Source organism: Panthera uncia, chromosome C2 (assembly GCF_023721935.1).
Source record: "Panthera uncia isolate 11264 chromosome C2, Puncia_PCG_1.0, whole genome shotgun sequence".
Classification (NCBI taxonomy): Eukaryota; Metazoa; Chordata; class Mammalia; order Carnivora; family Felidae; genus Panthera; species Panthera uncia.
In genome coordinates this window covers 53,628,296-53,655,142 of record NC_064810.1, presented here as the reverse complement: position 1 = coordinate 53,655,142, position 26,847 = coordinate 53,628,296, and the positions used below count along the sequence as shown (strand labels likewise).

Here is a 26,847-nt window from a genome sequence, read left to right as displayed (position 1 = left end):
CCAGGGGAAGCTCAGAAACCAGCAGACAAGATGCCAGGGGCATTGAAGGGAGACTGGCCAAGAGACACGAACAATCAAAGTCCCAGAGGTTGGTGTACTAGGACACAGAAAAGGAGTGAATCAGGTTGCAGGCCAACTGGAAGAGGCAAAATGTGAGAATACACAGAAGATTCTCAAAAATCCCCAAAAAGGAGGCAATGTCACCTTTCTAGATATTGTCTCCTCTAAACTTAATGCCAGATCAGGAAGCAATCATGGGGCCTGCAGATCATCCACATTTGAAGAGGTACGTGATGAGATCTTGTTAGAATTTGGAAAAGGGAGTAAGGGTGAGTCTGCCCCATGCTTTGACCCAGGAGCTACCTATCTGCAAAACATCCTGTGCTGTCTGGAGGCCAGGACCAATGATACCCTTCAGGGTCAGCACTCAGAAAGAACCCTATCCTAAGAAGAAGAATTGGGGAAGGCAAGTAAGGCTAAGTCAAAGAAGTGGTTGTGCGGGACATGACAGTACATCTGAGCCCAGCAACGTTAGCAAAGCAAAGGAAAGCCTGGTGGTGAGAGACAGGAAATGGAAAAAGCTCAGAGAGAAAAACAGCCTGAAGCTGAGCACCAAGGAACAGCAAGCCAGTTCCTTTTTTGTCCTTTCTGCCAGACTAATGGAAATGTGAGAAAAGAAAGGCTTTTGTCCTCTAAAAACAAATTAGTCATTTCTCTTTCGGCTTGTAATTGAACATACAAACCTACCCAAGCACTGCAAAACAAGTCCACAGGGCTAGTTTTTACACTCCACGATAATCATTAACACACTTGGAGCGTATCATCTGAGAGAGATAATGTGAGCTCACTCCTGGAGCAACATGAGGAATGTGGCAATAAGAGACTGTCTTGTTTTCCAAACTCTGCTCCCAAAATGTGGGGTAAATTTTTTGAGATAGCAGCACTGTGCTTGTACTGAACCTCAGGAGTCCACCAGAGTGCTCCAGAGTCATGAATTCACATTCCAACGAGGGGGATCAAACTTGCATTGAAATTATTATAGCCAAATCTGGAATCTCACTGCCTTTGGTTGGCCTCCCTTGAGTTGAAAATGTAGTCAGATGCTGAATGGAACACAGAAAAAAGAATCAAATGAATGAGCCTTATCTAAGATCCCAGGAGACCCTGCTGGAGTTACATAGCAACTCTTTTGAACTTGAGAAAAGAGATCAAGGTTTGTCTGAGTGTTGTGGATCATGTTTGAAAATTTAACTCTAAATACTTTTTCTCCCCTGTAATCGTACTCATATACTGCAAAGGGAACTAATCTTGAGATTTTTAGTCTAAGGTTCGAGTTGTTTTATTTTTTTCCTTTTAAGATGCCATTTATAATAGCATCATCTGAGCCAAATGAGGGGCTCAGGTATGCCTGAAAATCCAAAACTGTAAGCTGCCAAGGTACTTTAGTGGAAAGAGTGCTGGTTTCTTCCTTTCCCGCTTATGTTGGTCAGGCTTCATTTCTTTATCATGTATTTGGGGCTAATAAGCCCTCCTGAATTCACTGGGGCTCCTGCCAAGATTAGTTTTAGAAAAACTATTGTGAAAGCCCTCAGGAAACTATAAAGTAATATTAAGTATTAATTATCATCATCATTATTATGACAGTTAGAAACCTCCAGCTTAAGCATGAGCATTGGACACCGTAACTTGGTAGAAAGATAAACACAGTGGCAGATACAAGTCACCCTGGTTTATCTGAAAAGTTAACCTTTAATTCTAGGCTGATAGGCAATCTTTTTTTATGATCTGCAAAAGTTTCAAGAAATGGCTTGGTGATTTTGAATTTTAAAAGCATAGGGGAAAATGCTTAAAACAGATTATAGGCTTAGCATTTAAACGGCAGATGTGATTTCTAAGCACCTAAAGATTTCTGATATTTTGGGGAAAAAATGAATTTTGGGAAAAAAGTTATACTCAGCATGATGCCAAGAAAGCATAGTACACTTTAAGTCATCCCCTCTGAACCAAAGTCTGGAACAGCTCACAGCTGCGTGCCCTCAGTTGAATGAACTAGTATAGGCATCAGCTACGAACAACTCATGTCTAACCTCTGCCTAGGATGGCCAACATGTATTAAAATTCTCCCAATTAACAGTTTCATCTTCCATCCTTATGTATTTGTACTCTCCCAAGGTAAAGTTTTAACAAGTAATGGTATGACCATAGGTGAGAGAGGATGAAGTAAAGGGTCTAGATAATTCACAAAGTACACAGTCACCACCTGACCAAGGAAATACAGGGGAAGGTATGAAAATAAATAGCCAAAAAAGGTCACTTTAAATTATTGGTAATTTCTGATACACAAACGGATTCCTTTTTTCCTGGCCACATAAAATGAACATGCACTCCATGCCAAGCAATTTTCAGTGCATGTTCTTCCAAGTTTATAATGTATTCATATACATTAATGATAAATATAATAGCACCAATAATAGCTCTATTCCCACTAAACCCTTGGGACTGCCTAGAAGACTGAAATTGATTTACTTTTCTGCCCCCTATAGGGCAGAATTAGGGCTGCAGAATAAGGTAACTTTGATCAACCCACTTCATACCATGGTAATAATGCAAGGAGGAGTGGGGAAAGGACATCTGAGGTTGATGTATTACTACCTCTCATCATTCACCCCAGCCCTAAATACACGGATCACACACACACTTGGTACCCATACGGAGAGTGAACCTAGTGAGGTTAAACACAATTTGTCCCGCTGAAAACTGCTCTGTAGTGTCAGATCTAAGACTAACACCCAGGTCTCCTGATTCCAATCTGATTCATTCTTTCTACCACAATGCATGTGCTATGATACCATGTTCTACATGAGACACGGTTTCATTCTTTAAAAAAGAAAACATTTAGAACAATATCATTCCAAGTAAAGGGTAATATGGTCTTAAGTGCCTCTTAGACTTCTTTGACTGTTCCTCAGTGCCTTACATTTACCAAGTGTGAGCAGAATATATCTTTAAAATACACAAGAGCTAATACATATCACATTTTGGATGTTAGCATTTAATGCTGAGACCAGCACAACAATTCACATTTGACTGTGCCAGCTAAGAGCACAAACAATACTCTGGAGAGGTGGTGAATGTGAGGTAACAGGTCAGAGAACAGATACACTGCTGGCAGTTTTTGTAAAAGTGCAAGGACATAAAAGCAGACATCTGGCTCATGTGAGCTGTGCCTACCGAATGCAAACAATTTCATGTTTGTTATAAACCCAAGTTTGAATATTTTTGAGAAATATCTTTAACACATGAGTGTTTTTGATAAATGACTTAGGTCAAATGTGCATTTTAATTTTCTTCTCTCTTTCAGGATACAAATGAGAGTGTATCTGGGAATCAAGAGATGTGGACTTCTTCATTAAGTTCCCCTTTCTGGTCTTAAGTAAATCAAAGAGGTTGGACTTAACGAGCTTTAAGATTGCTTCTAGGTTTTAAATGAAGCAACTCCTGATTAAGCGCTACCAAAACGTTCAGCTCCTTAAAAATGGCTACAATGGAAAAAAAAAAAAAAAAGAGGAATCAATGGGAAGAAGAGGACAGCTACCTACACATCACAGAAATGAGTACTCACCAGAGGGTTCAATATTTAACAGAAATTAGGTACACATCACAAGTAAATAGGGCTGTGGGAAATTTTGAAGTAAAATCTGCACCTAGGAACTGTAACGTTATGTTAATCAACATGGAACTTTCCTTGGCTATCCATAAGCCTCTGGAGCATTCATTAGAACATATTTAGGGGTACTGAGAGGTGGGCTGGGCAAAGTTCAGGACAGGAACGCTGCTGACATGCCCACGTCCAGCCAACCAGGAAAACCCTATGCTGGCTCTATTCTGACTCCTGTAAGCACCTGCCTGCAACATGAATGCAATATTGAATATATTTAATTATGGAAACTCTAATTTCTGGTGAATGTGGTTCAAAGTTTTAAGTGCCCCCCTTGACAAATTAAGCTCCACAGGACACACTGCCTGACCCTTAGCAGGGTCAAAAATCTGTCAGTTGATTTGAAAATTTAAAACAACACAATTATGAGCCCTCAGGTATAGTGCCGTTGGCTGAGCCTATATAAATTATGCCTTTTTAAACCTTTCCAAAACAGACTACCCGAAATGATACAAAGGGTATTGTTTCTTTTACCTTCTGTAGGGTGAATGGCATCCAAGAAGAGTTGCTTGTTTGACCATTTATCCCCACTTCCTAAAAACAATGAGAGAAAGAAAGTGAAACTCTATTCCCAGGATAGACACATACACTATAAAAATAAGACTACACTTAAGAGCTTATATAGGACACATTATCACACAAATGAAGCAGAGTTTTATTTTAACTATTTAATTTTCAAAATGACATTTGCCAACTAAAATAATCAGGCTATACAGGAAATGGATTAAAAATAAACAAATTCGCCTTTTATGAAATCACACTGCTGGATAATTTCTATGACTTTAAGATAACTGAAGATTAGTTCAAAGGGAATGATAAAAGCCAACATTTTTACCTGAAAAGTGATGTTTCTCTACTGGAAGCAGAGAAAAAAATAGTAACATACAAAACTAAGAGGCTAGAGTGGAGGTGAAAATAAAACCCAAATTAAGTAAAAGGTTACATATAGGAACACGGAGGCACATATGTCTACACATGGAAGACAGGTGCATTTTAAGCCTCATTCCAGAAACACAAAAGGCTTCACAAGTGGCCATGCAAGTAGAATGCAAATGGGCATCAGATGAGTAGGCTCATAGTCACGAAAGTAACATGCAGGGCGATGCTAAAGAAAGCCTAACTTCCAGGCCACGTGGCTGTACTGAACCAGATGGGAACATTGGTCTTTTGTGTGAAAGAATAGGAGTCCTGAACTATGAGAAGGCAGAAATCTTCAGATGAGCCTTGAAGAGGTTCAAGGGCCCATCAAAATCATAACAATAAGATAGATGCTCACAGTGAAGAGATGGTGGAGGGCAATGCGTCTCTAGTGCCCTCTGGAAATAAGTTATGTGACTGAAGGGGGTGGGAAGAGTCTGGCAAACGAAGTAATATAGATTGGAAAAAGATAGGTTACGACTTAGGAGTGGAATCCTCCTGGATAAGAATCCTCAAGGGTCGGAGAGAGTACAGAAATGGTGGCACTTTCATATGAATAGGGAACTCTTAAGGTTTCAGGAGATAGGAAAACGTGGTCCTGCTTTGATGGCTGCCAAACATGAGAAAAACAAGAAAAGTCAAAGAAAATAAGTGGATAAGAGCTCAAGAAGACTAAGTTACAAAATGCACCAAATATGGATGAAAACAAAGCAATTTTAGGATTCATATGGAACGCTGAAAATAGAGACATTACGGGATTTGAGTAGGAACCCAAGTGAAGGAGATCTCTCTTTGCAATTAGCTGTGGAGTCTAGAAATAATGAATATGCCTGCATTAGGAGCCGATGACACTGAAGCAAGCCAAGGGGAGGAAAAGGCAAAGGTGGTGCACAGAAGCGTTACTCAAAGATGGTTCACAATGGAGGTGGCCAAGAAACCTTGATGGAGGATGGAAGGCACCAATACCTTTTTCCGGAACATTAGGCTTCTCCTTTTTGTGCTTATATTTGCTGACAATTTTGTGGAATAAGTTCTTTTTCTGAGACTGGAAAGGACCTACAGACAATATTAATATAAATATATTTTAAATTCACAATGTTTCATAAAACAATACTGTGTGTTCCTCAACAATTACACCCTCCTCCCACCTATGGTAGAAGCAAACTGAGTCACAAGAAAGGTCATCTTGCATATTTTTCTTTACTCATAACTAGTGCTCAACACCCTTCCTTAGGCTTATTTAAAACCCGGTGAAATTTTCCTTAGCAATATATTGGGCAGAAGCCCCTAGTAGGGCTGGGACTCCTTAAGCAGAAACTGCAGATTTAGTGACTAGAGACAGACTACAACCCATAATAGCACAGTAGTTGTACTCTTCAATAAAGATTTAGATTCCTAAATCTAAATATCATGAAGGAAAGGATGGCAGGGGCATTTCTTCTCTTCTTAGAAACTGGTTTTCATAGTAAGAACAGCAATTTAGGACAATAATTGGCATGTTAGCATCAGATAGCTTTCTAGCCTTTTCTGTGGTTATTTTAGGAAGAAAACCTGCTTTAAAGATAGAGAAATATTTGCAAAAAAAAAAAAAAATCAGGGCGGGGAGGGGAGTCTCAGATTGTATCTTTGTTTTCTTAAAGAAAACAGAACTAAGATTTTCAATCACCAATCGGAAATGTCAACGGCAGCACTGACCTCCCCAAAGCAGGTTTCTTTCTATACCCTCTGCATATTCCTATGTGAAACGGACTCAAAACATTTTACATAACTTGTTTGCTCATCTGTAAATGGGGATAACGATAGTGCCTAACTCAAAGAGCTGATGTGAGGATTTAAAAAGTTGGAGACTCTATAAACTGCCCCTGTTGCACCTACCCACCTGCCAATATCTGCACCCACACATGCTGCCCTCCTGCCAAAGGCAAACTATCTACACTCCTGCCTAAAGTATACAACATGCTGGCTTTTATGTTTGCACATATCTGCAACTGTCGCCAATTTTAGATCATTTTTACCACCTCAAAAAATCAATCCCATATCCTGTAGATACCTATCACCCTTCCCTATTTCTGCATTCCTTCTACCTCTAAGCAACCACTAATCCACTTTCTGTCTCTAAAGATCTGCCTATTCTGGTAACCTCATATAAATGAATCATGTAATATGGTCTTTTGTGTCTGGATTCTTTCACTTGGTATGTTTGCAAGGTTCACCCATGTCATAGCATGCATCAGCATTTCACTCCTTTTTAAGATTGAATAGGACTCCACTGTGTGGATTATACTACATTTTGTTTATTCACTCATCAGTTGATAGATATTTGGCTTGTTTCCACCTTTTGGCTGTTATAAATAATCCTGTTACGAATATTCACATATAAGCTTTAGTGTGGACATGTGTGTTCATTTCTCTTGGACATAGAATACTTAACCAGTGGAATTGCTAGGTGATATGGTAACTCTATGTTTATAAACCTTTGGAGGAACTGCCAGGCCCTTTAACATCCTTACCAACACATTGTTATCTGTCTTTGATTATGACCATCATAAGGATGTATTTCTCTCACTGTAGTTTTGATTTGCATTTCCCTAATGAGTAATGATGTCAAGCATCTTTTCCTGGGCTCACTGGCCATTTGCATACCTTCTTTAGAGAAATGTCTATTCTGATAATTTGCCCATTTTTCAACTGAATTTTCTTTCTTCTTACTGACGCATACAGTTCTTTATATATTCTAGATAAAAGTCCTTTATCAGATATGTGATTTGCAAATATTTTCTCCCATTCTGTGGATTTTCTTTTCACTTTCTTATTAGTGTCCTATGAAGCATAAAAGTTTAAAATTTTGAAGAAGTCCAATTTATTCACTTTGTATGTGGTTATTCAGTTCTCCTAGTTCCATTTTGAAAAGACGATTCCTTTCCCCCTTTGAACAGTCTTGGCTTCCTCACTGAAAAACTGTTGACCAATGATGTACAGGTTGATTTCTGGGCCCTCAATTCTATTCCACTAACCTATATAACTATGTTAGCACCATGTTGAATTGTCTACTGGTTTTTGTAGCCAGTTTTGAAACTGAAAAAATTTTGGCTATTCTGAATTCCTCGCAATTCCACATTAATTTTAGAATCTCTTATCAGTATCTACAAAATTAAACTGACATTCTAACAGGGGATGGGTTGAATCTGTGTATCAATTTGAAAGAGTGTTTCCACCTTAATAATATTAAGTCATCTAATCCATGAACATGGGATGTTTTTCCATTTATTTGTCTTTCAACAATATTTTGTAGTTTTCAATTTGTTGTACTTCTTTTGTTAAATTTATTCCTATGTACTTTATTCTTTTTGATGTTGCTGTAGATGGAATTGTTTCTCCAATATTTTTAGATTGTTTATTGAAACTGTATAGAAATACAACTGATTTTTGTATAATGATCTTGTACTCTGCAACCCTGGTGAACTCATTCATTCATAAGCTATGGTAGTTTTCTAGGGAAATCCTTAGGTTTTCTATATAAAATATCATGTCATCTGTGAACAGAAAGAGTTTTACTTCTTCCTTTCCATAATACAGAAGCCTTTTGTTTTCTTTTTCTTGCCTAAGTGCCCTGGCTAGAACCTCAATTATGATGTTGAACAGAAGTGCTGAGAATGGACATTCTTGACTTGCTCCCTACTTTAGGGGGAAGCATTCAGTCTTTCATTATTAAATATGCTGTTTTGGGATTTTTATAGGTGTTCTTTAGCAGGTTGAGAAACTTTCTATTCTCAGTTTGTTGAGTATTCTCATTAAATGTGTTGGATTTTGTCAAATGCTTTTTTTCTACATCTATCAAGATGATCACATGGGTTTTTTGTTGTTCTATTGATATTGTATATTACATTAATTGATTTTTGGATATACAACCAACATTGCATTCTGCAAGTAAAATCCCATTTGGTAATGGTGTATAATTCTTATTATATGTTGCTGGATTTGGTTTGCTACTATTTTGTTAAGGATTTTTATGTCCATTATTTTGAGAGATAGGATCTTGTAGTTTCTCTTTCTCGTGATATCTTTGTCTAGTTTTGAGATTAGGGTGATGCTGGCCTCATAGAATGAATTAGGAAGTGTTCCCTCTTCTAATTTTTGAGTAGGTTTGAAAAACTGGTATTAATTCTTCCTTGAACATTTGGTAGAATTCAGCAGTGAAGCCTGGGGTTGGTTCCCTCCTCTCCCAGGTATTTTTGTGATTACTAAATTCAATCTTTTTAGTAGTTACTGTTCTATTCAGACTATTTCTTAAGTCAGTTTTGCTAGAGTTCTTTCTAGGAATTGTCTATTTCATGTAGGTTATCTAACTTATTGGTATATAATTGTTCATAGTATTCCTTTATAATCCATTCCATTTCTGTAAGATCAGTAGTAATGTCCCCAATATTATTTCTGATTGTAGTAACTTTGGTCTTCTTGCTTTTATTTTTATTTTATTTACTTATTTTTTGTTTAAAAAATTTTTTTAACATTTATTTATTTTTTGAGAGACAGAAAATGTGAGTGGGGGAGAGGCAGGGAGAGAGAATGGAGACACAGAATCTGAAGTAGGCTCCAGGCTCCGAGCTGTCAGCACAGAGCCCAATGAGGGGCTCAAACTCATGAACAATGAGGTCATGACCTGAGCCAAAGTCAGATGCTTGCTTAACCGACTAAACCACCCAGGCACCCCTAGTCTTCTGTCTTTTTTAATTGGTCAGTGTAGCTAAACATTTCTCCTATTTGTTGTTTTTAAAGAACCAGCTTTTGGTTTCATTGACTCTCTATTGATTTTCTATTCTTTATTTAATTTTATTATGTCCTCTCTCATCTTTATCATTTCCTTTCTTATACTTTCTTTAGGTTTAGTTTGCTCTTTTTCTTACAATGTTTCAAGGTAGGCTAGGTTGTTAATTTGAGATCTTTCCTCTTTCTTAGCATATACATTTAAAGCTATAAACTTCCCTCTAAAGCATTGCTTTAGCTGTAGCCCATAAATTTTGGGATGTTGTTTTTTCATTTTTATTCATCTCAAAGTATTTTCTGATTTCCTTATGAATTTCTTCTTTGAATTATTAATTATTTATTTAGACTTATTGAGTTATTTAGAGTGTATTGTTTAATTGCTACATATTCGTGAGTTTCCCAAATATTTCCTGCTGTTGACATTTAATTTCATTCCACTGTGGTCTGAACACGTAATTTGATTACTTCAATCCTTTTAAATTTATTGGTTTGTTTTAAGGCCTAGTATGTGGTGCATTCTAGAGACTGTTCCCGTGTTCACTGCAGAAGAATATATATTCTACTATTGATGGGTGGAGTGTTTTATATAGAGGCACAGCTTGGAGATATTGCAGGCTTGGTTCCAGGCCACCGCAATAAAGCAAACATCGCAATAAAGTGAATCAAATTAATGTTTTGGTTTCTAATGCATATAAAAGTTACATTTACACTATACCATAGTCTATTAAGTGTGCAATTACATTAGGTCTACAAAAAAAGCACGTATCTTAATCAAAGGGTATCTTATTGCTAAAAAATGTTAACTATTATCTGAGTTGTAATCACTGATCACAGATCACCAGTGTGACACAGAGACATCAAGTAAGTAAATGTTAGAATGCTGATATACTTGACACAGGGTTGACCCAAACCTTTAGTTTGTAACACAACACAGTATCTGCTAAATGCAATAAAATGAGGTATACCTGTACTTTTTTTTAGGACTAGTTAATGTTACCTGTTCAAGTCTTCTCTTTCCTCGTTGATCTTTCGCCTAGTTGTTCTATTGAACCTACTCTTCCCCCCCCCCCACCCCCCACAGCATGTCTCACCTTCTAACACATTATATGCTTTGTTTTTTGTTTATGCTTGTTTACTACCTGGTACCCCTGCCATAAGGAACCACCATGGCAGCACAATCCTTTGTTTTCATTCGCAGATATATTCTACATGCCAGAATGGTGTCTAGCATATGACTGGTTCTGAATAATACTTGTTACATGAACAAAGTTCTTAAACCACTGGCTGGCACAAAGTAAAAGCTCAAGAAATGACAGTTGTTGCTATTGTTACTGATAACAGAAAGTTGTGCATTTTTTGATGACTACACCAAGCCATCCTTTTTAAATAACCACAAGCAAATACTTCTGAGTTAGCCGGTGGTGGTTTGAAATAGAAATAGAAAATGTCTTGTTGACTTTTTTTTTGGAAAAAGTGAGCAAGAAGGGAAAGAAAATAAATTTAACAAATATAAAAAATACATATCATGTGTACGTAGTACACTAATATTACAGGTATTCTCTATAATCCATTTGCAATCACTGCTTTACATATTTTATACAACCTAGGAAACTTCAGGCTGGTGCCCTGAATGATACACAGATAATCACATAAAACAGAAGTGGAAGAATGCAGAAGAACAATTCTGAGACCTCCTAGGACCATAAGGAGGGATGGAATGAGTTAGGGAAGAAGAAAAGGATACATATTTTCAGACCCAACCATACTCAGAGAAATCTAAAAAGTACAATTTAAGGATAGAACTAAAGATAGCAGTTGTCAATTTTAACATGAGAAAAGAACATCCAGAGTGATTTGGTACATAGAGGAGCTTCTGTAAACTTTTATTTTTAAACTTCATTGCTCCTAGCCATCCCCCAAACTATAGCTATAAAATAAAACTAAGTAAATGACAATTTCATATAAAAAAGAAAGTGACAAACTTGAAGGGAGTAATACAGAAGATATAATTGCAGTCACTGGGAAGCAGCAATTTCAGAGTCAAGAAGTGAACAATTTCTGCTCACCACGTACATATGTGTGGCATTTTGTCTAAAGGAAAGAAAGCCAAAATTTGTAATAAACAGCAAAAATAAGGAAATTTATTACCATTTTCCCCCTCAGTTAATTATATTAATGCAGAAACATACATGGAAGGAAAATAAGGTAGGAAGTGAAAAGCAGAGAAGAGAGTTTCAGAAGCCATTGTTCAGAAACCAAAAAAATTGCCAATGGGGGGTGCTGGCCGGCTCCACTGGTAAAGCATGCAACTCTTGATCTTGAGGTTGTGAATTTAGCCCCACGTTGGGGGAAGAGATTACTCAAAAAAAAACTGCAACAGTCTTTCACTAAACTACCACCTCAAGTTCTGATTCCATTTCTCTCCCGCATCGCCAAACCAAATTTCTTGAAGGAGGGTTTGAATCAGCTTCTACTTCCTTATGACAAAAATCACTTGTTGCTGGCATATAAACTAGCTTAGGACTCCACTTAAGTTTTTAGGCAGGATGGCCTGTAATTTGACAAAATCCATCTCCTTGGCACCTAACTTCATAGCTGGGTAGACAACAGAAAACCTCCGCCTGAGAGGATAAGAGCAGTGCCACAGAGACATTAACAATAAATAACCTTTCCAAAACATTAATGTTGTTCATGGTTAAGGAGCTGTAGTGACACAGGACACTTTGGGGGGTAAAGAGCTGTAGTGACACAGGAGCCAGTTCAGTATTAGCCTGTTATGATAAATTTTTAAGGTCAGCAGGTAAGGTGATTTAGTAAACCTTGCTTTTTAAAAACTGTTGTAGGGAACAAATGTTATGCATAACTCAAATGGTGGTGACTTATGCCCAGGTTCAATGGTTTCATGTTTCTAAGCTATAAAAAAAGCAGAAGTTTTATTCTAAAATTGGCTATCATTTTTGTAATAGACACAAATAATGAATGACCAATGAAACAATAAATTCCTTTGTGATAATTTACAGCTAAGTGCTCCCAGCTACTGGGCATGTGGATCTGCTGACTTGAGGAAGTCTGGGTGAGCCAGCCACAGTCAAGTTAGGATTCAACGAGGGGAAGAAGCTACCTCATCGAGCCAGACATGCATGCCTTGTGAAGGAACTCAGGATTATATTAGGTACACCTTTTACATCTGCAAATGTGCTATCCCCATGTTCCTGAAAACATCTGGTGGCAATGAAGACTCTCGGTTAACAGGGCAAAATACAGAGTTCTGCCCAACCTGGAAGCTATAACTTCTTGATATGAAGGGCTGGGCTGGCTGACATCAGCACTAGGTCCGGTAACACTGAATGTAGCCTCAGTTTGGCTCAATCCCAAACAGGGGATTCTGTCCTCAACCTTTAATTTTATAAACCTGAGTCGTTTATTATCATTGTGATTTTTTAAAATTGAAAATCTTTAATCATTTGGAATTCCAATTTTAAAATATGAGGATCAACAGCATGTGTGATAATGGGCTAAGGAACAATGTGGGAAGATTGAAGATATACAGGGGAAAAGTGAAGTCAAGGGTCAAGCTGGGGCATAATTTAAACACTCTAAGTTCAAGTCAATTAACTTTTTCTTCATGACCCGACTTTGTCTGAAAATTACTATTCTGTACAGCACTCTGACTTCTGATACTTTTGTAAAAAGTGCTTCATAAATTAACAATATACTTAAAATAATGTGTCAAAACCTATCCCTTAAGTTACAATTAAATTTAGACTTCTAATTTAAAGCTTTTATTTGAATATATACAAGTAACTAAGGGAGATAAACCAGAAAACACTATAGGCCTGGGCTGCCTGAACTGAACTGTACCAGTTAGATGCATTACAACTTACTGGGTAATTTGTTCTTAGAAGCAAGGGAAATTCTTTTCCTAAGTCGTTATGCTCTGCCTACTATAATATAGCCTGAGCCCAGTCAGAGGAAGGTATCATTTAGTTATGTTCACCCTTTTCGTCCTAGTTTTCTTTTTTAAAGTTTATGTTTATTTTGAGAGAGTGCGCACGCACATGCGCGCGCGCACACACACACACACACACACACACACACAAAGCAGGGGAGGGGCAGAGAGGGAGGGAGAAAGAGAATCACAAGCAGGCCCCATGTTGTCAGTGCAGAGCCTGACTCGGGGCTCAATCTCACTGCGAGATCATGAACTGAGCTGAAATCAAGAGTTGGACACTTAACCAAGTTACCTACTTGTAGAGTCGTAGAGTTGTAGAGTTTCTGTTGTAGAGTTTCTGACAAGACCCAGTATACAGACATGAGGGACAGGGCAAAGATAGCGGAGGGGACAATGGACAAGGGAAAGAGAGTCTTTGGAAATGCAGATATAAATAAGGAGACAACTGGGAAAACAGAATCATAAACCCAAGCAGATACTATGTTGTTGAGATATGTGACTGTATAAATGCATACATACATAACCATTTCCTCTAGATACTACAGTTCAGAAAAATTCTATATATTTTACATAACCTTGAGTAGCTAAAAAACATACCTAGTATAAGGCAGGAAAAAAATATAAATGTTGAATGATAAACACGTAAGAAAATAAAGGCAAAATGCTAAACTGCTGAAGAAGAAATGAGGTTTCCTATGGACACATGCTCTTTTGCTAATAAACTAATGATTTCATACATAGTTTTTGCTTTGAACAATTCATTATGCACAGATGCAAAGAGTCTAGAGTCTAAGAAAACAATCTCTATCCTCTAAAGATCAGGCAATTACAGCACAGCTGGTATGATAATTTCATTAATAACTTGTGGGACAGTGCACTGGTGGTGCTAATGCCAAATTACAATTAGTTACAAATACTATTTCTTTAGTTTGCTAAATAGAGAATATATCATTTAGTGTCTGTTTTATTTTAACTGCATTTTGCTCCATGAGTCAGAATGCAGAGCAAAATCTAAAGTCTTGAAAGACTTCCTACCCATGTAATTACTGATACACTGTAAGAACCAGTGACTTTGGGCTTGAGAGGCATAACAGAAGCGTTAAGATGATATTGTATGAAGTATAATCCAAAGCTCCAAAAACCTATTTCACATCAAAAGAAATACTGTTAATCTCAGCTGGGAGAGGAAAAACATATAACAGATAACTAAGACTCAAGAGAAGGTCTCATGAAAATAGATCCTAACTCAGGGTTTTATAGCTTTACAAAAATAAATCTATTGTTACATTCCCTGATAGATAATTTGGCCAGCTTCAGGGCTCGAAAATGAATGTCTCCAACTACCAGGAGTGGAGGAAGAGAATACATCCTGTGCATCAATCAATTAAGTTCCATTTTATTGGCTTGTCAGGTATTTATCAGTAACTTTGAATCCAAGAATTATGGGAGCTCATGATACCTGGCATCTTTGGGCTCATGGACTACTTTGCCTATTCCTAGATATCCCTAGGGCACAAAGATTGTCATTTCATTGGTAATCCATTACAGTGTTCAGCTACCTACCTGTCAACAAGGCTATTTTATTTCTTTCCTACTTATCTTGGAAGATCTCGATATAACCCTACTTTCTTTTCCCAGATGAGCAAACTTGGTGAAGCAACATTTCTTTTTTAGTTCTTTATTCACTAGACTTGTTTTTATTGACCACAGAGGAAAACCAAGCTAATTCTGAAATCACTTTTATGTTCCTCTCCACCTTTAATCATGAAGGGAGAATTTTCTTCAGCCATACAGATCTATCGTGAGATACAGATCACAAAGTGACTGTCCTCAGTTGTGTCAACTGTGGTGTCCAAAGAAGGTTTTAGGTCTAGAGGGAGAAAATTTTAATTTCTTCAAAGAAACCATAATTTTTCCTAGACCTTATATCGTCCCTCTAAATCCATGCAATTGTATCTGCTCATTAATATTTATCGCTGATTATCCACGAATGCTAGAATTTAGCAAGATTTATGTGAAGATATATATCATCTTGTATCTATCCATCCATCCATCTAAAATGCACACAAAAAGGGAAAGTATCTGATCTGACATGGAACAGGCAGGAGGCAGCCACTTGTACAGGGTAAATTACATCAACTCTTCCATCAGATCCTACAAGCAACAAAAACTCAGCCACACCAGTTCTTCATTTCTCCATTCACTGTCCTTACAGGAAGTGACTAAATGGGATGACGTCTTTCACATCTGTATGGAAAACTAGAGATACATTTTTCCCACCAGTTTTTAGACTGGAGTAAAATCAGAAGACAAGTTTCTCAATAAAAGCAATGCTGTCATTTTGGGTAGGACAGTCCTTTATTGTGCTTGAAATGTCCTGAGCAGGCTACTATGTTTAGAACCCCAGTCCCTGCCCCACATGTAAAGGTGGTCTCACACTCTTTACCACCGTTCTTTGAACTACAGTGTTGCCCTTGATGAATGCTGAGATCCACCCAAGTCATGCTGATAATATAAAAGCTCCCCTTATGTACAAGGGAAGATGGTGATATTCTTCAAAACGAATATGCTAAATAGCATTTTTCTAAACTTAATAAAACCAATTTAAAGGTATTGCCAGAGCATTATTTTCATTTGGTTCATACTGCCAGTAAAGAATGGAGTCTTCTTACTAGGCAAATAGAACAATTTCATAGTCCCAGAGTTCAACTTGTCAGATAGAGTGAATAGAAGGGTGAGGCTCGGCCAACAGTTTCTGCTCAAGAAAAGCTTAACATCTCCAGGTTAGAATTCTGAAGAGCAGAAAGTCAAAGACCATGTGTAACATTTTCAAAAAAATGACATATTTAAGGGCAAATGCTCGGGCTGGGATGTCAAAGAAGAGAGGCTGAGGAGGATAAGGAGAGAAAGAAGGGAGAGAGAAGTGAGGTGGGAGCCAAAACAACCCTGGAAAGCAAGCTAAAATTCTAATGGCTGCTGCCTCACTGCCTCAGTCTAAATCCAGTTACGTATCTAAAGGGAGTTGCAGAAGCTTAGAAGAGGGCTGAGATGCTGACCACACTGTAGGAGGACACATCTGTAGAGCACTGTAGAGCACACATCTAACCTTTGCTGGTTTTAGTCGGTTCCGAGGCCATGTTTCCAGTCTTCTTCTTTTTTCTTGGGACAGGTACACATTTCCGGTCAAATGTAACAGGACTGTATTGAGGGAGGCTGTTGAATTTCTTTTCAAATTCTTCGTCCAGCTTTGCTGAGCTAATAAGAGAGGGGGGGATGCAATCAATCAGCACGTGACATAAATATTTAAACAGAAAATTATATGAGACCTATTTTAAGATACTCCATTTTAGGGGCGCCTGGGTGGCGCAGTCGGTTAAGCGTCCGGCTTCAGCCAGGTCACGATCTCGCGGTCCGTGAGTTCGAGCCCCGCGTCAGGCTCTGGGCTGATGGCTCGGAGCCTGGAGCCTATTTCCGATTCTGTGTCTCCCTCTCTCTCTGCCCCTCCCCCGTTCATGCTCTGTCTCTCTCTGTCCCAAAAATAAATAAAAAACGTTGAAAAAAAAAAAATTAAAAAAAAAAAATTAAAAAAAAAAAAAAAAAAAGATACTCCATTTTAAAAACAGGGTCCCTGATAATTAGGGCACTGTTGATAAACTCTGTGGTAGGACAAAAAAAACCATCTTTTCAGAAATGCTTGAAAAGATTTACCAGCACAGTTTTTTCAGTCAACTCACAAGAAAGGTTGTCTTCTTTGTTACCTTAGAAAAGCAGAGACATTATTTAAAATATAAGAATATTTTTGAAGTTCTCTCCATTGGCATGGACATTTTCCACTAAGTTCAATACAAAGCATATTCCATCCACACAAGTTTCTCATTGTAAAGATTTGTGTGTGTGTGTGTGTGTGTGTGTGTGTGTGTGTGTGTGTAGGCAAGTTTATTGGTGATGGGGTATCACCATCAGCATTTTTATAAGATTTACTTTTTAAAAACATATTTACTAACTAGTACTTGCTTAAAACATCTACACACAAAGAAAACACAAAAATTCTGAGGATCATAAAAACAAATTCTGGAGAGTTGACCAGGATGGCGTTAAACCACTCAACGACAAGGAAAGCCAGTTTTCAATGAACACACTGGCAGAGAGGCAGCACCACTTTCACGCAAACCAGGAAGGACTGCAGAAACGGCACTAGCAAAGTTGGGAAATCCTTGGGCTGCTTCTGACGGTCTCGAAGGCCCCCACGCAACAATGGCAGCATGCCTGCTGGATCATTGGCTGGCTTCTGACTTCCACTTACTGAGACTTATTAACTAAGATGAAACCCAAACAGATGGGAGAAGCTGCAGCAGAATGGTGGCGCGTGCCGGATGGAGAATGGAAAGCCTTCTGGGGAGAGGGCAGCTTTGAGTCAACTCACAAGAAGCTAACAGCTAATGTGTTAGGCTGCTACCTACAGCATGTACTTGAGGTGTGTCCACCTAAAACTATTCTGTTTGGAGGAATATACACAAGTTGGGGAACAGAGACAAGACAGTCCGATAACCAAAGAATGGTCGATGGAAAAAGGCCACTAATTAGTTCTATCAAAGCAGGGAAGGTGGGCGCCTGGGTAGCTCAGGCAGCTAAGCGCCAATTTCGGCTCAGGTTGTGATCTCGCAGTTATGGGTTTGAGCTCCGTGTCAGTCTCCGTGCTGACAGTACAGAGCCTGCTTTAGATCCTGTTTCCCTCTCTCTGCCCCTCTTCACCTTCTCTCTATCAAAAATAAATAAATATTAAAAAAATAAAAAGCAGGGAGGGTGGTGGGGGTGATACTGCTTCATTAATAAAATCACCTTTTCTATCCAGTTAAAAAAGATTTGTAACTAATGGAAAAATCAGATAGTAATCAGATACTATCAGAAAGCTACCTATAACTTTTTCAGATAATCTGAAAAAATCAAAAGAAAATCATGAAAATGCGAGTTATAACTCGTAAGGTCCCTTGGGACTTTTTTTTCCTTGTCTTTTTTCAACTATAATAATCATCCACGGTTTTTTTTTTGGGGGGGGGGAGATCTGTAAGATTAGAACCACCAATACTAAGTGAATTTTTCTTGGCAACAAATAGCATATTTTCTGTGATAAAAGGGGTTAAAATGCCTATTTAGAAATCTCAGAGAAGACTGATAGGAACTGGCATCTCATACTGCTCATCCGCTGTGTTGGTATATTCCAAACAAAGCAGACCCAGATAGTCTAATTCTGAAAGGCCTATGTATGTCAGCGGGGGTGGGAGTGGGGGGTTGGTGGGGGACAGGAAAGACCAGAGGTTCAAGACCAGAGATTTAAGCCTATAGGAAAACCACACTCCCAGTTACATACATGTGCCTTCCTTAGAAATTATTAAAACAAAAACAACCCATACACCAATCTCTTTTCAGAGATAGATTTTCAAAATATTGTTTCATTTTTCTTGTTCCTAAAGAAGATTGGTAAAAACACCTCTCTCACGGCTCTCAGCAGTTTCTAATGGAAGCATCAGAGACCTCTCTGCTGAGAGTCTTAATTTCTGCTTTATTTCCCCAGGATCCCATACTGTCTGCTCGAGACCTGCTCCTCTCTCAGTGAGCAGACCCACAGGGCACTAGTAGTTCTAGAAGATACAGAGCATTGGTACTGACACTCAGTGGTCACTTTTTAAGGAAATTTTGCATTTGAAAATATCATTTGACGATGATGAATATGAGAATTTTTATGTTATTATTTATAAGTTGAGTTTGTAAGCAAAACTAATTTGAACTACTTTGGACTTATAAAATATTAGAAAAGAAATACATAAAATTAAAAAAAAAATATCATCTGAGTAAATCATCTTGAGGAATTTAACAAGAGAAATAATTTCCAATCTCCCCTTTGTGACACAAATGACCTGGAGCCTTAGAATTACCGGATTTTAAAGCATTGTAACTTCCAAGGAGAAAACATATTGTTCCACTAACAGAAATGCAAATACTTATGAATAAACCAAATACTTCTGATCCATGAAATCTGCATACCTTTAAATTTTTTTTTTTTCCAACGTTTTTCATTTATTTTTGGGACAGAGAGAGACAGAGCATGAACGCGGGAGGGGCAGAGAGAGAGGGAGACACAGAATCGGAAACAGGCTCCAGGCTCCGAGCCATCAGCCCAGAGCCTGACGCGGGGCTCGAACTCACAGACCGCGAGATCGTGACCTGGCTGAAGTCGGACGCTTAACCGACTGCGCCACCCAGGCGCCCCGAAATCTGCATACCTTTAAACACACTTATGAAAAAATATGGAAAATGTAAAAATGTACTTATTTCCATTCAATATATTCTTTTCAAATTGGGCTAATAAGAAATCTCGAAGGATTTTTAACAGTTTAACTGAATATGCAGATACCTTCCTCTTTATTAAGATTGGTATTAAGAGTCTTTGGAATAACACTAAAAATGAAGTAATTCTTAATGATTTTATCTCGATGTACATGCTATTGCTTGATATTGCATTTCAGCACATAATTAATGACTGAGTATTCTCTGCAGCAGAGTCAATCTAACATTTTTATCTTAGAGCAACAGAACATGGTTTCGACACAAATGGTTAGATAGAGGTCGAAGGATAATTTTATTTACCTTACCCTTTTGAGCTGTCATTATTATTTTATAAATATATGTGCATAACCTTTAGAAATATTAAACAAAGTATATATGGCAAGCAAAATGGCAAAATGCTCACATAAACATGTTTATGCTTAAACATGCTTACATAATATCCATTGTAAACCTTAGATGGAAAAATGCGTCCTGGCAATATTAAAGGATTTACGATGTCACAGCACTAATACATGGTGGGCCTCAATTCAAACTGAAGCCTACATCTCAAATCTACATACTATGTACTATACCTGAAATGCGAGTGGCACGGTCACTCACACAACCGCGTTAACAGCAGGAACCCTGTGGTACGCGGAGATTCTGTGCTCTCACTTGCTTGCTAAGACTGTAATAAGTGCAGAATGAATGAATACTCCAGAAGAAGCAGTTAGTGAATTAGGTTTACCTTGGAAAACCTACCACACTTGGTGTCTATGCAGTGTGCTGACTGTGCTCACAGACACTTACCCAAGGAGAGAATCTTCCTTTGGCTTGGTCTTCTTGAACTTCTTGCTCCCACTGGTCCCACTCTGATTAAACGTCCAGCTTTCTTCATTCCAACACCCTTCATGGTCAGAGGAGTTTCCTTTTCCTGAGCTTCGTTTCCCTAAGGGAATTTGAGAGAAAGAATATGCTTGGTATATTGGGATGAGGTTGCTTCACAAGTGAATTGTTGACCCCTTAGGTATCGTCCGCATGATGCTATTTGTAACTATTTCAGTTTTGGTGTCCTCTAAGCGATTCGTGATGGACCACCCTTAATAATACAACATGCAAAAGAAAAGTATACAGTTATGGGATAAGTCTTCCTATCACAACTCAACAGGTACTGTGCATACTGTGTGACTCAAGAGACAGACTCACTACTATCACCTTTCCCATTAGAGAATCAGACTAAGGTGTAGAAGCCTTTGCTGGTGGGCACTATTAATGTGAATTTCCCTCAGATTTACTGGAATGATATCCCTGTACTCCCAAGGATCTTCATTCAGGGCTTGTTAGACCCATTTTCTCAGACATCTCTAAATTGGAATTTAGCTTGGCAAGAGGTAGTCCCCTAGCCAGATGCTGTATTTTAAAACAGATGAACTTATATAAAACACTCTGTGAAATAAAGGTATACACATTAACTGGTTTTATGTTTTAAACAGGCCTTCCCTTCAACTATAGTTTTGAATACCTACGGAGAGGGCTAGACAGATTATTTGCTTTTGGAGCCTACAGATCAACATTCTGCCCAACAGATTTGCTTGATTCAGGAAATTCTTTCCTTCAGTTTTAAAAGCCGTAAGAACTTTAAACATGTAGTGCTTATCTTTCAAAACAAGAAGCCAGCCTATACCAGGTTAAAAAAAAAATTTGAATTATTTGAACACATATCCTGAGAACTACCTACAAAATGAATATAAGATCTGCTCTATGGTGCTAGAAAACATGTAGGTAAAATGACACATGTATATGGTCTATAAACCATAAAGAACTGTATGAATATATTGTTCTGATGCCACATTGTTCTTTATGGTGGCTCTTCTCAATGAGTCTAAAGGAGGCATTCGCTACGTTTCCATATTCTTTTCACTTTTGTGGGAGTTACTTACCTCTGTCAACATTAGCTCGCAGAGAGGTGAGCATGCCTTCAGACACCAGGGTTTTATAAAGAGCACCTTTGCAAGACCTCTCAGATTTCCGGGAGCCACAAGTCTCTATTTTTCTGTGACAGTCACTCTCCTCAGGCTTGGCCTGTCCAGATAGGCTGGGTGGTAATGCATCCTCCGTGGGGGTCAATGGTTCTGCTTTTATACCCTCTGGCACCTCACCAGAAATGTTCTTGCTGGCAGAAATATTAATGAAATCTGGAGGTCTTGACTCTTTGGTGGTGTCTGAGGATTTCTCCTTTGACATTTTCTTCTCTCTTGATTTCACTTTTTTCTTTGGTGGCTTGGCATCCAAAATGCTTCCCTTGCCACTTGAAGATGTGCGGACCTTCTTGCGAGGGGTTTCTCCAAGTTTCTCGATGCCCCAGTCTCCCTTTGCAACGGCTTCAATGGTGTATATAACACTCTCAATGTCAGACTCTGAAGACTGCCTCTTTTTGCAAGTCTTCTTGGGTGTGGATTTATCATTTCCATGTCGATCCATTTTGCTTTTCTTCTTTTTCTTTTTTAGTTTCTCTGGTTTGTTTAATGCTGTGGGATCCTCAATGATCATAATTCCATGAGGATGGCACATATGATCCTTTCTACTGGGAACATCGCTTATTATTATCTTGCTACTGGCAGAATAAGAAAAATCAGGGAAGTGACTACATTTTTGATCTTCTTCTAGTTCTTCCTTTTTAATTTCTTTGGGATCTTCCATTTTTATATCCATTGTATCATCCATTCGTAGCTCCTCAAAATTTCTTAGTTCCTTAGAATCTCTTACATTTTCCTTAGCTGGTTTTTCAAATTCTGCTTCCTTCTGTGACCTGGCTTCATCTGTTTTCTCCATTTTTATTTCTCTTTGTTCCTTTCCCTTCTCCAATTCTTTAATTCTTCCACCATCTGATTCTTTTGCCTTCATTAGCTTTGATTCCTCCATTTTAACCCCCTCTGATGCCAGACACATCTAAACGGTTCAAACAAAAATGGGAGAATGACAAAATAATTTTTTTTTTGAAATACACTTGAAATTAGCTTAAACTTTAAAAGTCTATCCCTCTTTAAAGTAATCAAGGCAAACATTACAATAATCAGTCCAATTCTGCCAAACTAATTTAAATAACTCAAATTTTAAAAAGGCTGTAGGCATTATGATATATTCATTACACTTTACATAAGCATGTACTCAAATTCTCATTTTCCAGCTTCATCCGAAGCTTTTTCTATGAAAACATGATTTGGTAGAAAGAAGATGGGTTCTAGAGTTGAAAGACCTGAGTTTGAGTCTTAGTTTTGCTACTTGCTAACTCTGTGGCCTAAAATGAGACATTTCACTGTTCACTCCTCAGCTGTCTTTGTAAAATAAAAAGGATGGCAAGAATGATTGTCTCAGAGGATTCTGTGAGGTTTAAGTGAGAAGATATACTATGCCAATACTGACTAAATAATCCCCAAAATGTTTAGATGTTTACCTTTTCGTTTTTCTTGGGGAAACGAGAAAAAGAGCAACATTTTGTACCTACCCCGTTGAAGTTAGAAATGAGAAGATGATTCATTAAATAACTACAGAGGATTCTGGTTAATGAAAACAAAAACAAAAACAAAAACATTACAGGCCTCAGGCGCTGACAGATAACCTGAAGATCATAAAAGTGGTGAAAACTAAGTGGTGGTGTTTTTTGTTTTAAACTCATTTGATAGCAGACTTGATCTAATCTGAACTTACACGCCTGAAAATTCTGACCAGAACTAATGTGAAATTGCTTAACATCTTAATTCACATTTAACATGACTATTCATATGCTTTCGCTATCAGCATCTTCATGCATTTGCATTATGCCCTGTGGGAATTAACTGCATAGCATAAGATGCATATACTATATCATTTTTCTAAAATCTGAAAAATTCTGAATACTAAAACACATCTGGCAGCAATCTGGTTATGTTTTAAAACTCCCCAAATTTCACACATAGGACCTTACAGGAAACACTTGCCATCTTCCTCTCCAGTTCCCAGGTACCTCGAAAATTCAATCTAAAGCTATTTTCTGAAAGGGGAAATTGCAGCTTTTGTAAAATTCATTTTCAATACATGGACTTTCATTCATAAACATTCCCTGAAATGCTCCCAAGCGCCAGGCCCCAATGGAGGACCCTAAAGATACAAAGACCATTCTCTGGGTTCAGACTTAGTTTGGGAGGACATGGTTAAATGCATCAAGAAGGCTGGAATGATCGGTCAATATGGGACCTGTTATTGTTGCTTCTCTCAGGAAAATGGTAAAGAACATTGAAATTAGCCAGCATGCTGAGTACACTTGCTCCTTCTGTGGCAAAATCAAGATGAAAATCAGATGAAAAATCTGTGGAGATGTGGCACTGTGGTTCAGGCATGAAAACGGCAGTTGACGTGCCTGGACCTACAGCACCCCTTCTGCCACCACAGGAAGGTCTGCCACCAGATGCCTGAAGGGGATGAAAGACCAGCAGCGGAAGCTCCACCATGTGCAACACTGCCGGCCTATAATAAATGCCTTGATTTATGTAACCAAAAAACAAAAGAAGAATACAAAGATCAATAAGTTCCCCTCTCTGCCTCTGAGGATTCATCATGAGGCTGACGATGCTGATTAGGCCAAGGGCAGAACAGGAGTTCTTCTCCATTATTCATTTTACCAATTTTGTATTAGCAGCTTAGAGGAAAAAGAGTACTGGGTTTTGCTGAACCCCCAAATCAAGCATAAGAGTTAGGAAACTGATTCTTTAAAAAAATTTTACCATTGTGTCAAATGGCAAATTGTCAGAAATGTTAATGTATATAAAACTCATTTAAAAAATTGTTTTAAATTAAATTTGAGAGAGAGAGAGAGTGCGAGCAGGGGAAAGGGGCAAAGAGAGAGGGGGAGAGAGGGATTGAGAATCTTAAGCAGGCTCCATGCTCAGTGTGGAGCTTGACATGAGGCTTGACCCCACAACCCTGGGATCAGATCTGAGCCGAAAGAGTCAGACGCCAAACTGACAGAGTCACCGAGGCGCCCCTAAAACTCATTTTTTAAATAGATAAGCCATTCAGTTAAATAGGAGATCCTCTTTTACTTCATTTTTCCCCTTAGTATTTTCAACGCATCTCAAATCTTTCTGTGAGAATTATAATTGATAAGCCTGAGAAGAAATTGCAGAAGGGTGAGAGGAGGCAGATCACGCACGTTAGAAAAAAATGAACATGACAATCTTCAGATTTTTTCACAGGGAAGATCTGAAATAGTATGGATTCACAATGGAACTATCTTTTTTGGGAAATCACGTAAGTTAACTTTTAGACCTTAGCAAGTAGTTACGAAGACTGAGAACTCCCCTTTAGCGAAAACTTACCAGAAGTAAGTTCAAAGCAAAAATGTTATTTTAATTCTGACACACTGACACATTTAATTCTCCCTGCATATTTTATTCTCGTTGGACAATGTGCTGTTTTTTCATTGATTTTGAAATGATTTTTATTTTCCTTTCTCGATTATCCTAGCCCTTCATGAAGAACTATCTTACATGGGGGCAGAGACAATACTAGTTCTGGAAAGAAGACTGGAAAGGCATCCTCAAGGTAAATTTTACGGTTTTTCAGCCACTGTCACTCTGGCGACCTTTAATAAGTCCCTGCAGGAGCCATGTCCCATAGAGGCACTGGGTTTTATAGTGGCATGCCAACAGTTTGTATTTGCATAGGTTCATCTGAGCAAACCTAATAATACTTTGCAAACTCCATTCTCTGCTTCAATATATTTCAAAATGATTCTCCTCATCACCCCTGATAGGATTCCACAGCTAGGAATGAAATGGAACAAATGCAGACATTCACTCTGGGGACATATTCCAGGAAATAGCATAATATTTCTTGTGGAGGTAATTACACCAGGCACTAGTCATGCTTTACTTCCTTGTTTTGGGCTCTTAAAAGTTTTTTTCTCCCACAAATAGACTATGTTAATCCTAAATTATAAGAAAAACAATTATATTGCTAGAAGTGAAACTATAAAAATAAAACAAATAACTCTGAGTCAAAAACTACAAATCATAAATCTCACTAACCAAAAACCCAAATAAACACAAATCAGACTCAGAGTTGGGTGTCATATTAGGTAATCTAATTTAACATTCTTCCCCATGTAGAAATTCACTTTACTACAATATTCTTGAGACTTAATTATCCAACTTTCTGCACAAAGACACTGACCGTATTAGAGGGTGGTTCTCTCTGAAATATTTAAAATTTGAGGAAAAAACTACCACTCCATCATACTAGTTGTTCTCTGAAGTCACATAAAGAATTCTGCTTTCTCTCATAGGACAGACTCTCAAATCTTAGGAGACAGATGTAAGTCTCTTCTCCTGGTATAATGTCCCAGTTCCCTTAACATGTAAGGCTTTCCGACCTTTCAAAAGTTAGGCCCCTCTTACCTAAATGCAGTATGGTGTCCTGAAGCAAGAACTGGGCTTTTGGGAAGTAAGTTGGGTTCAGGACGAAGTACCGCAGTGCTTGCCTAAGGCTAGAGCACTGCGGGCTATGTAACTTTGACTTGAATCCATATGAGGAAATAAAGGCTGAGAAATGGGGTAACAGGACATGCTCCACTGGGTTGTTGTGATGCAAAAGTGAACGAATGTGTGCAGACACAACACTTTACACATAAAGCTTTACAATGGTCGGGGAACATGGATTTAGCAATATCTTCCTTAGAGTAAGTTCCTAGCTTTCCCATAATGCTCTAGATGAGAAGTAGAACTGCATACTTGTCAGCTGATAGGAACATACTTATCTTCTAATGGGGCCCAAAGATGGATCTCCCCCCAGCCACTTTAAAAACAAAACAAAACAAAAACCAAGTCATACTTCTGGCTTGTATTGGGCTTGTGGTCAATAACCATCTTGGATTTCTTTCCCCACCTAATTAGCTGGGAAGCTTGGTCTCTCCCATTCTATGTTTTTATAATTTATTTCTTGTATATAGTTGTGAGATTTTCCGTTTTTCCTTATAAAGTTTATCCTTTCCAACTCTGAATTACATTACCTTCCAGCTCTGTTACGGACACATTTGATAAAGTTGCATTTTATGTCTTCATCAAAATCTTTGGTAATGTTGACTAGAACATGGCTAAGGACAGAGCCTTCTGGCAGACTTTTAGAGCCCTTTCAT

The 26,847-nt window shown here is 38.2% G+C and overlaps 1 protein-coding gene across 6 annotated transcripts in view; it reads right to left on the bottom strand.

Moving 5' to 3' along the window:
* Positions 1 to 26,847, bottom strand: part of BBX (BBX high mobility group box domain containing) — a 283,503-nt gene that overhangs the window by 15,969 nt on the left and 240,687 nt on the right. For 5 of the 6 annotated variants that reach the window (XM_049628124.1, XM_049628123.1, XM_049628122.1 and 2 more), the window contains 5 exons: positions 21,617 to 22,625; positions 20,487 to 20,625; positions 16,459 to 16,607; positions 5,603 to 5,692; positions 4,193 to 4,252 (listed from right to left, as the gene is read on the bottom strand). In XM_049628124.1, the coding sequence (XP_049484081.1) occupies positions 4,193 to 4,252; positions 5,603 to 5,692; positions 16,459 to 16,607; positions 20,487 to 20,625; positions 21,617 to 22,625 (1,447 nt within the window). The remainder of the gene's footprint in view (positions 1 to 4,192; positions 4,253 to 5,602; positions 5,693 to 16,458; positions 16,608 to 20,486; positions 20,626 to 21,616; positions 22,626 to 26,847) is intronic. The other variant, XM_049628127.1, reaches the window with a different exon arrangement.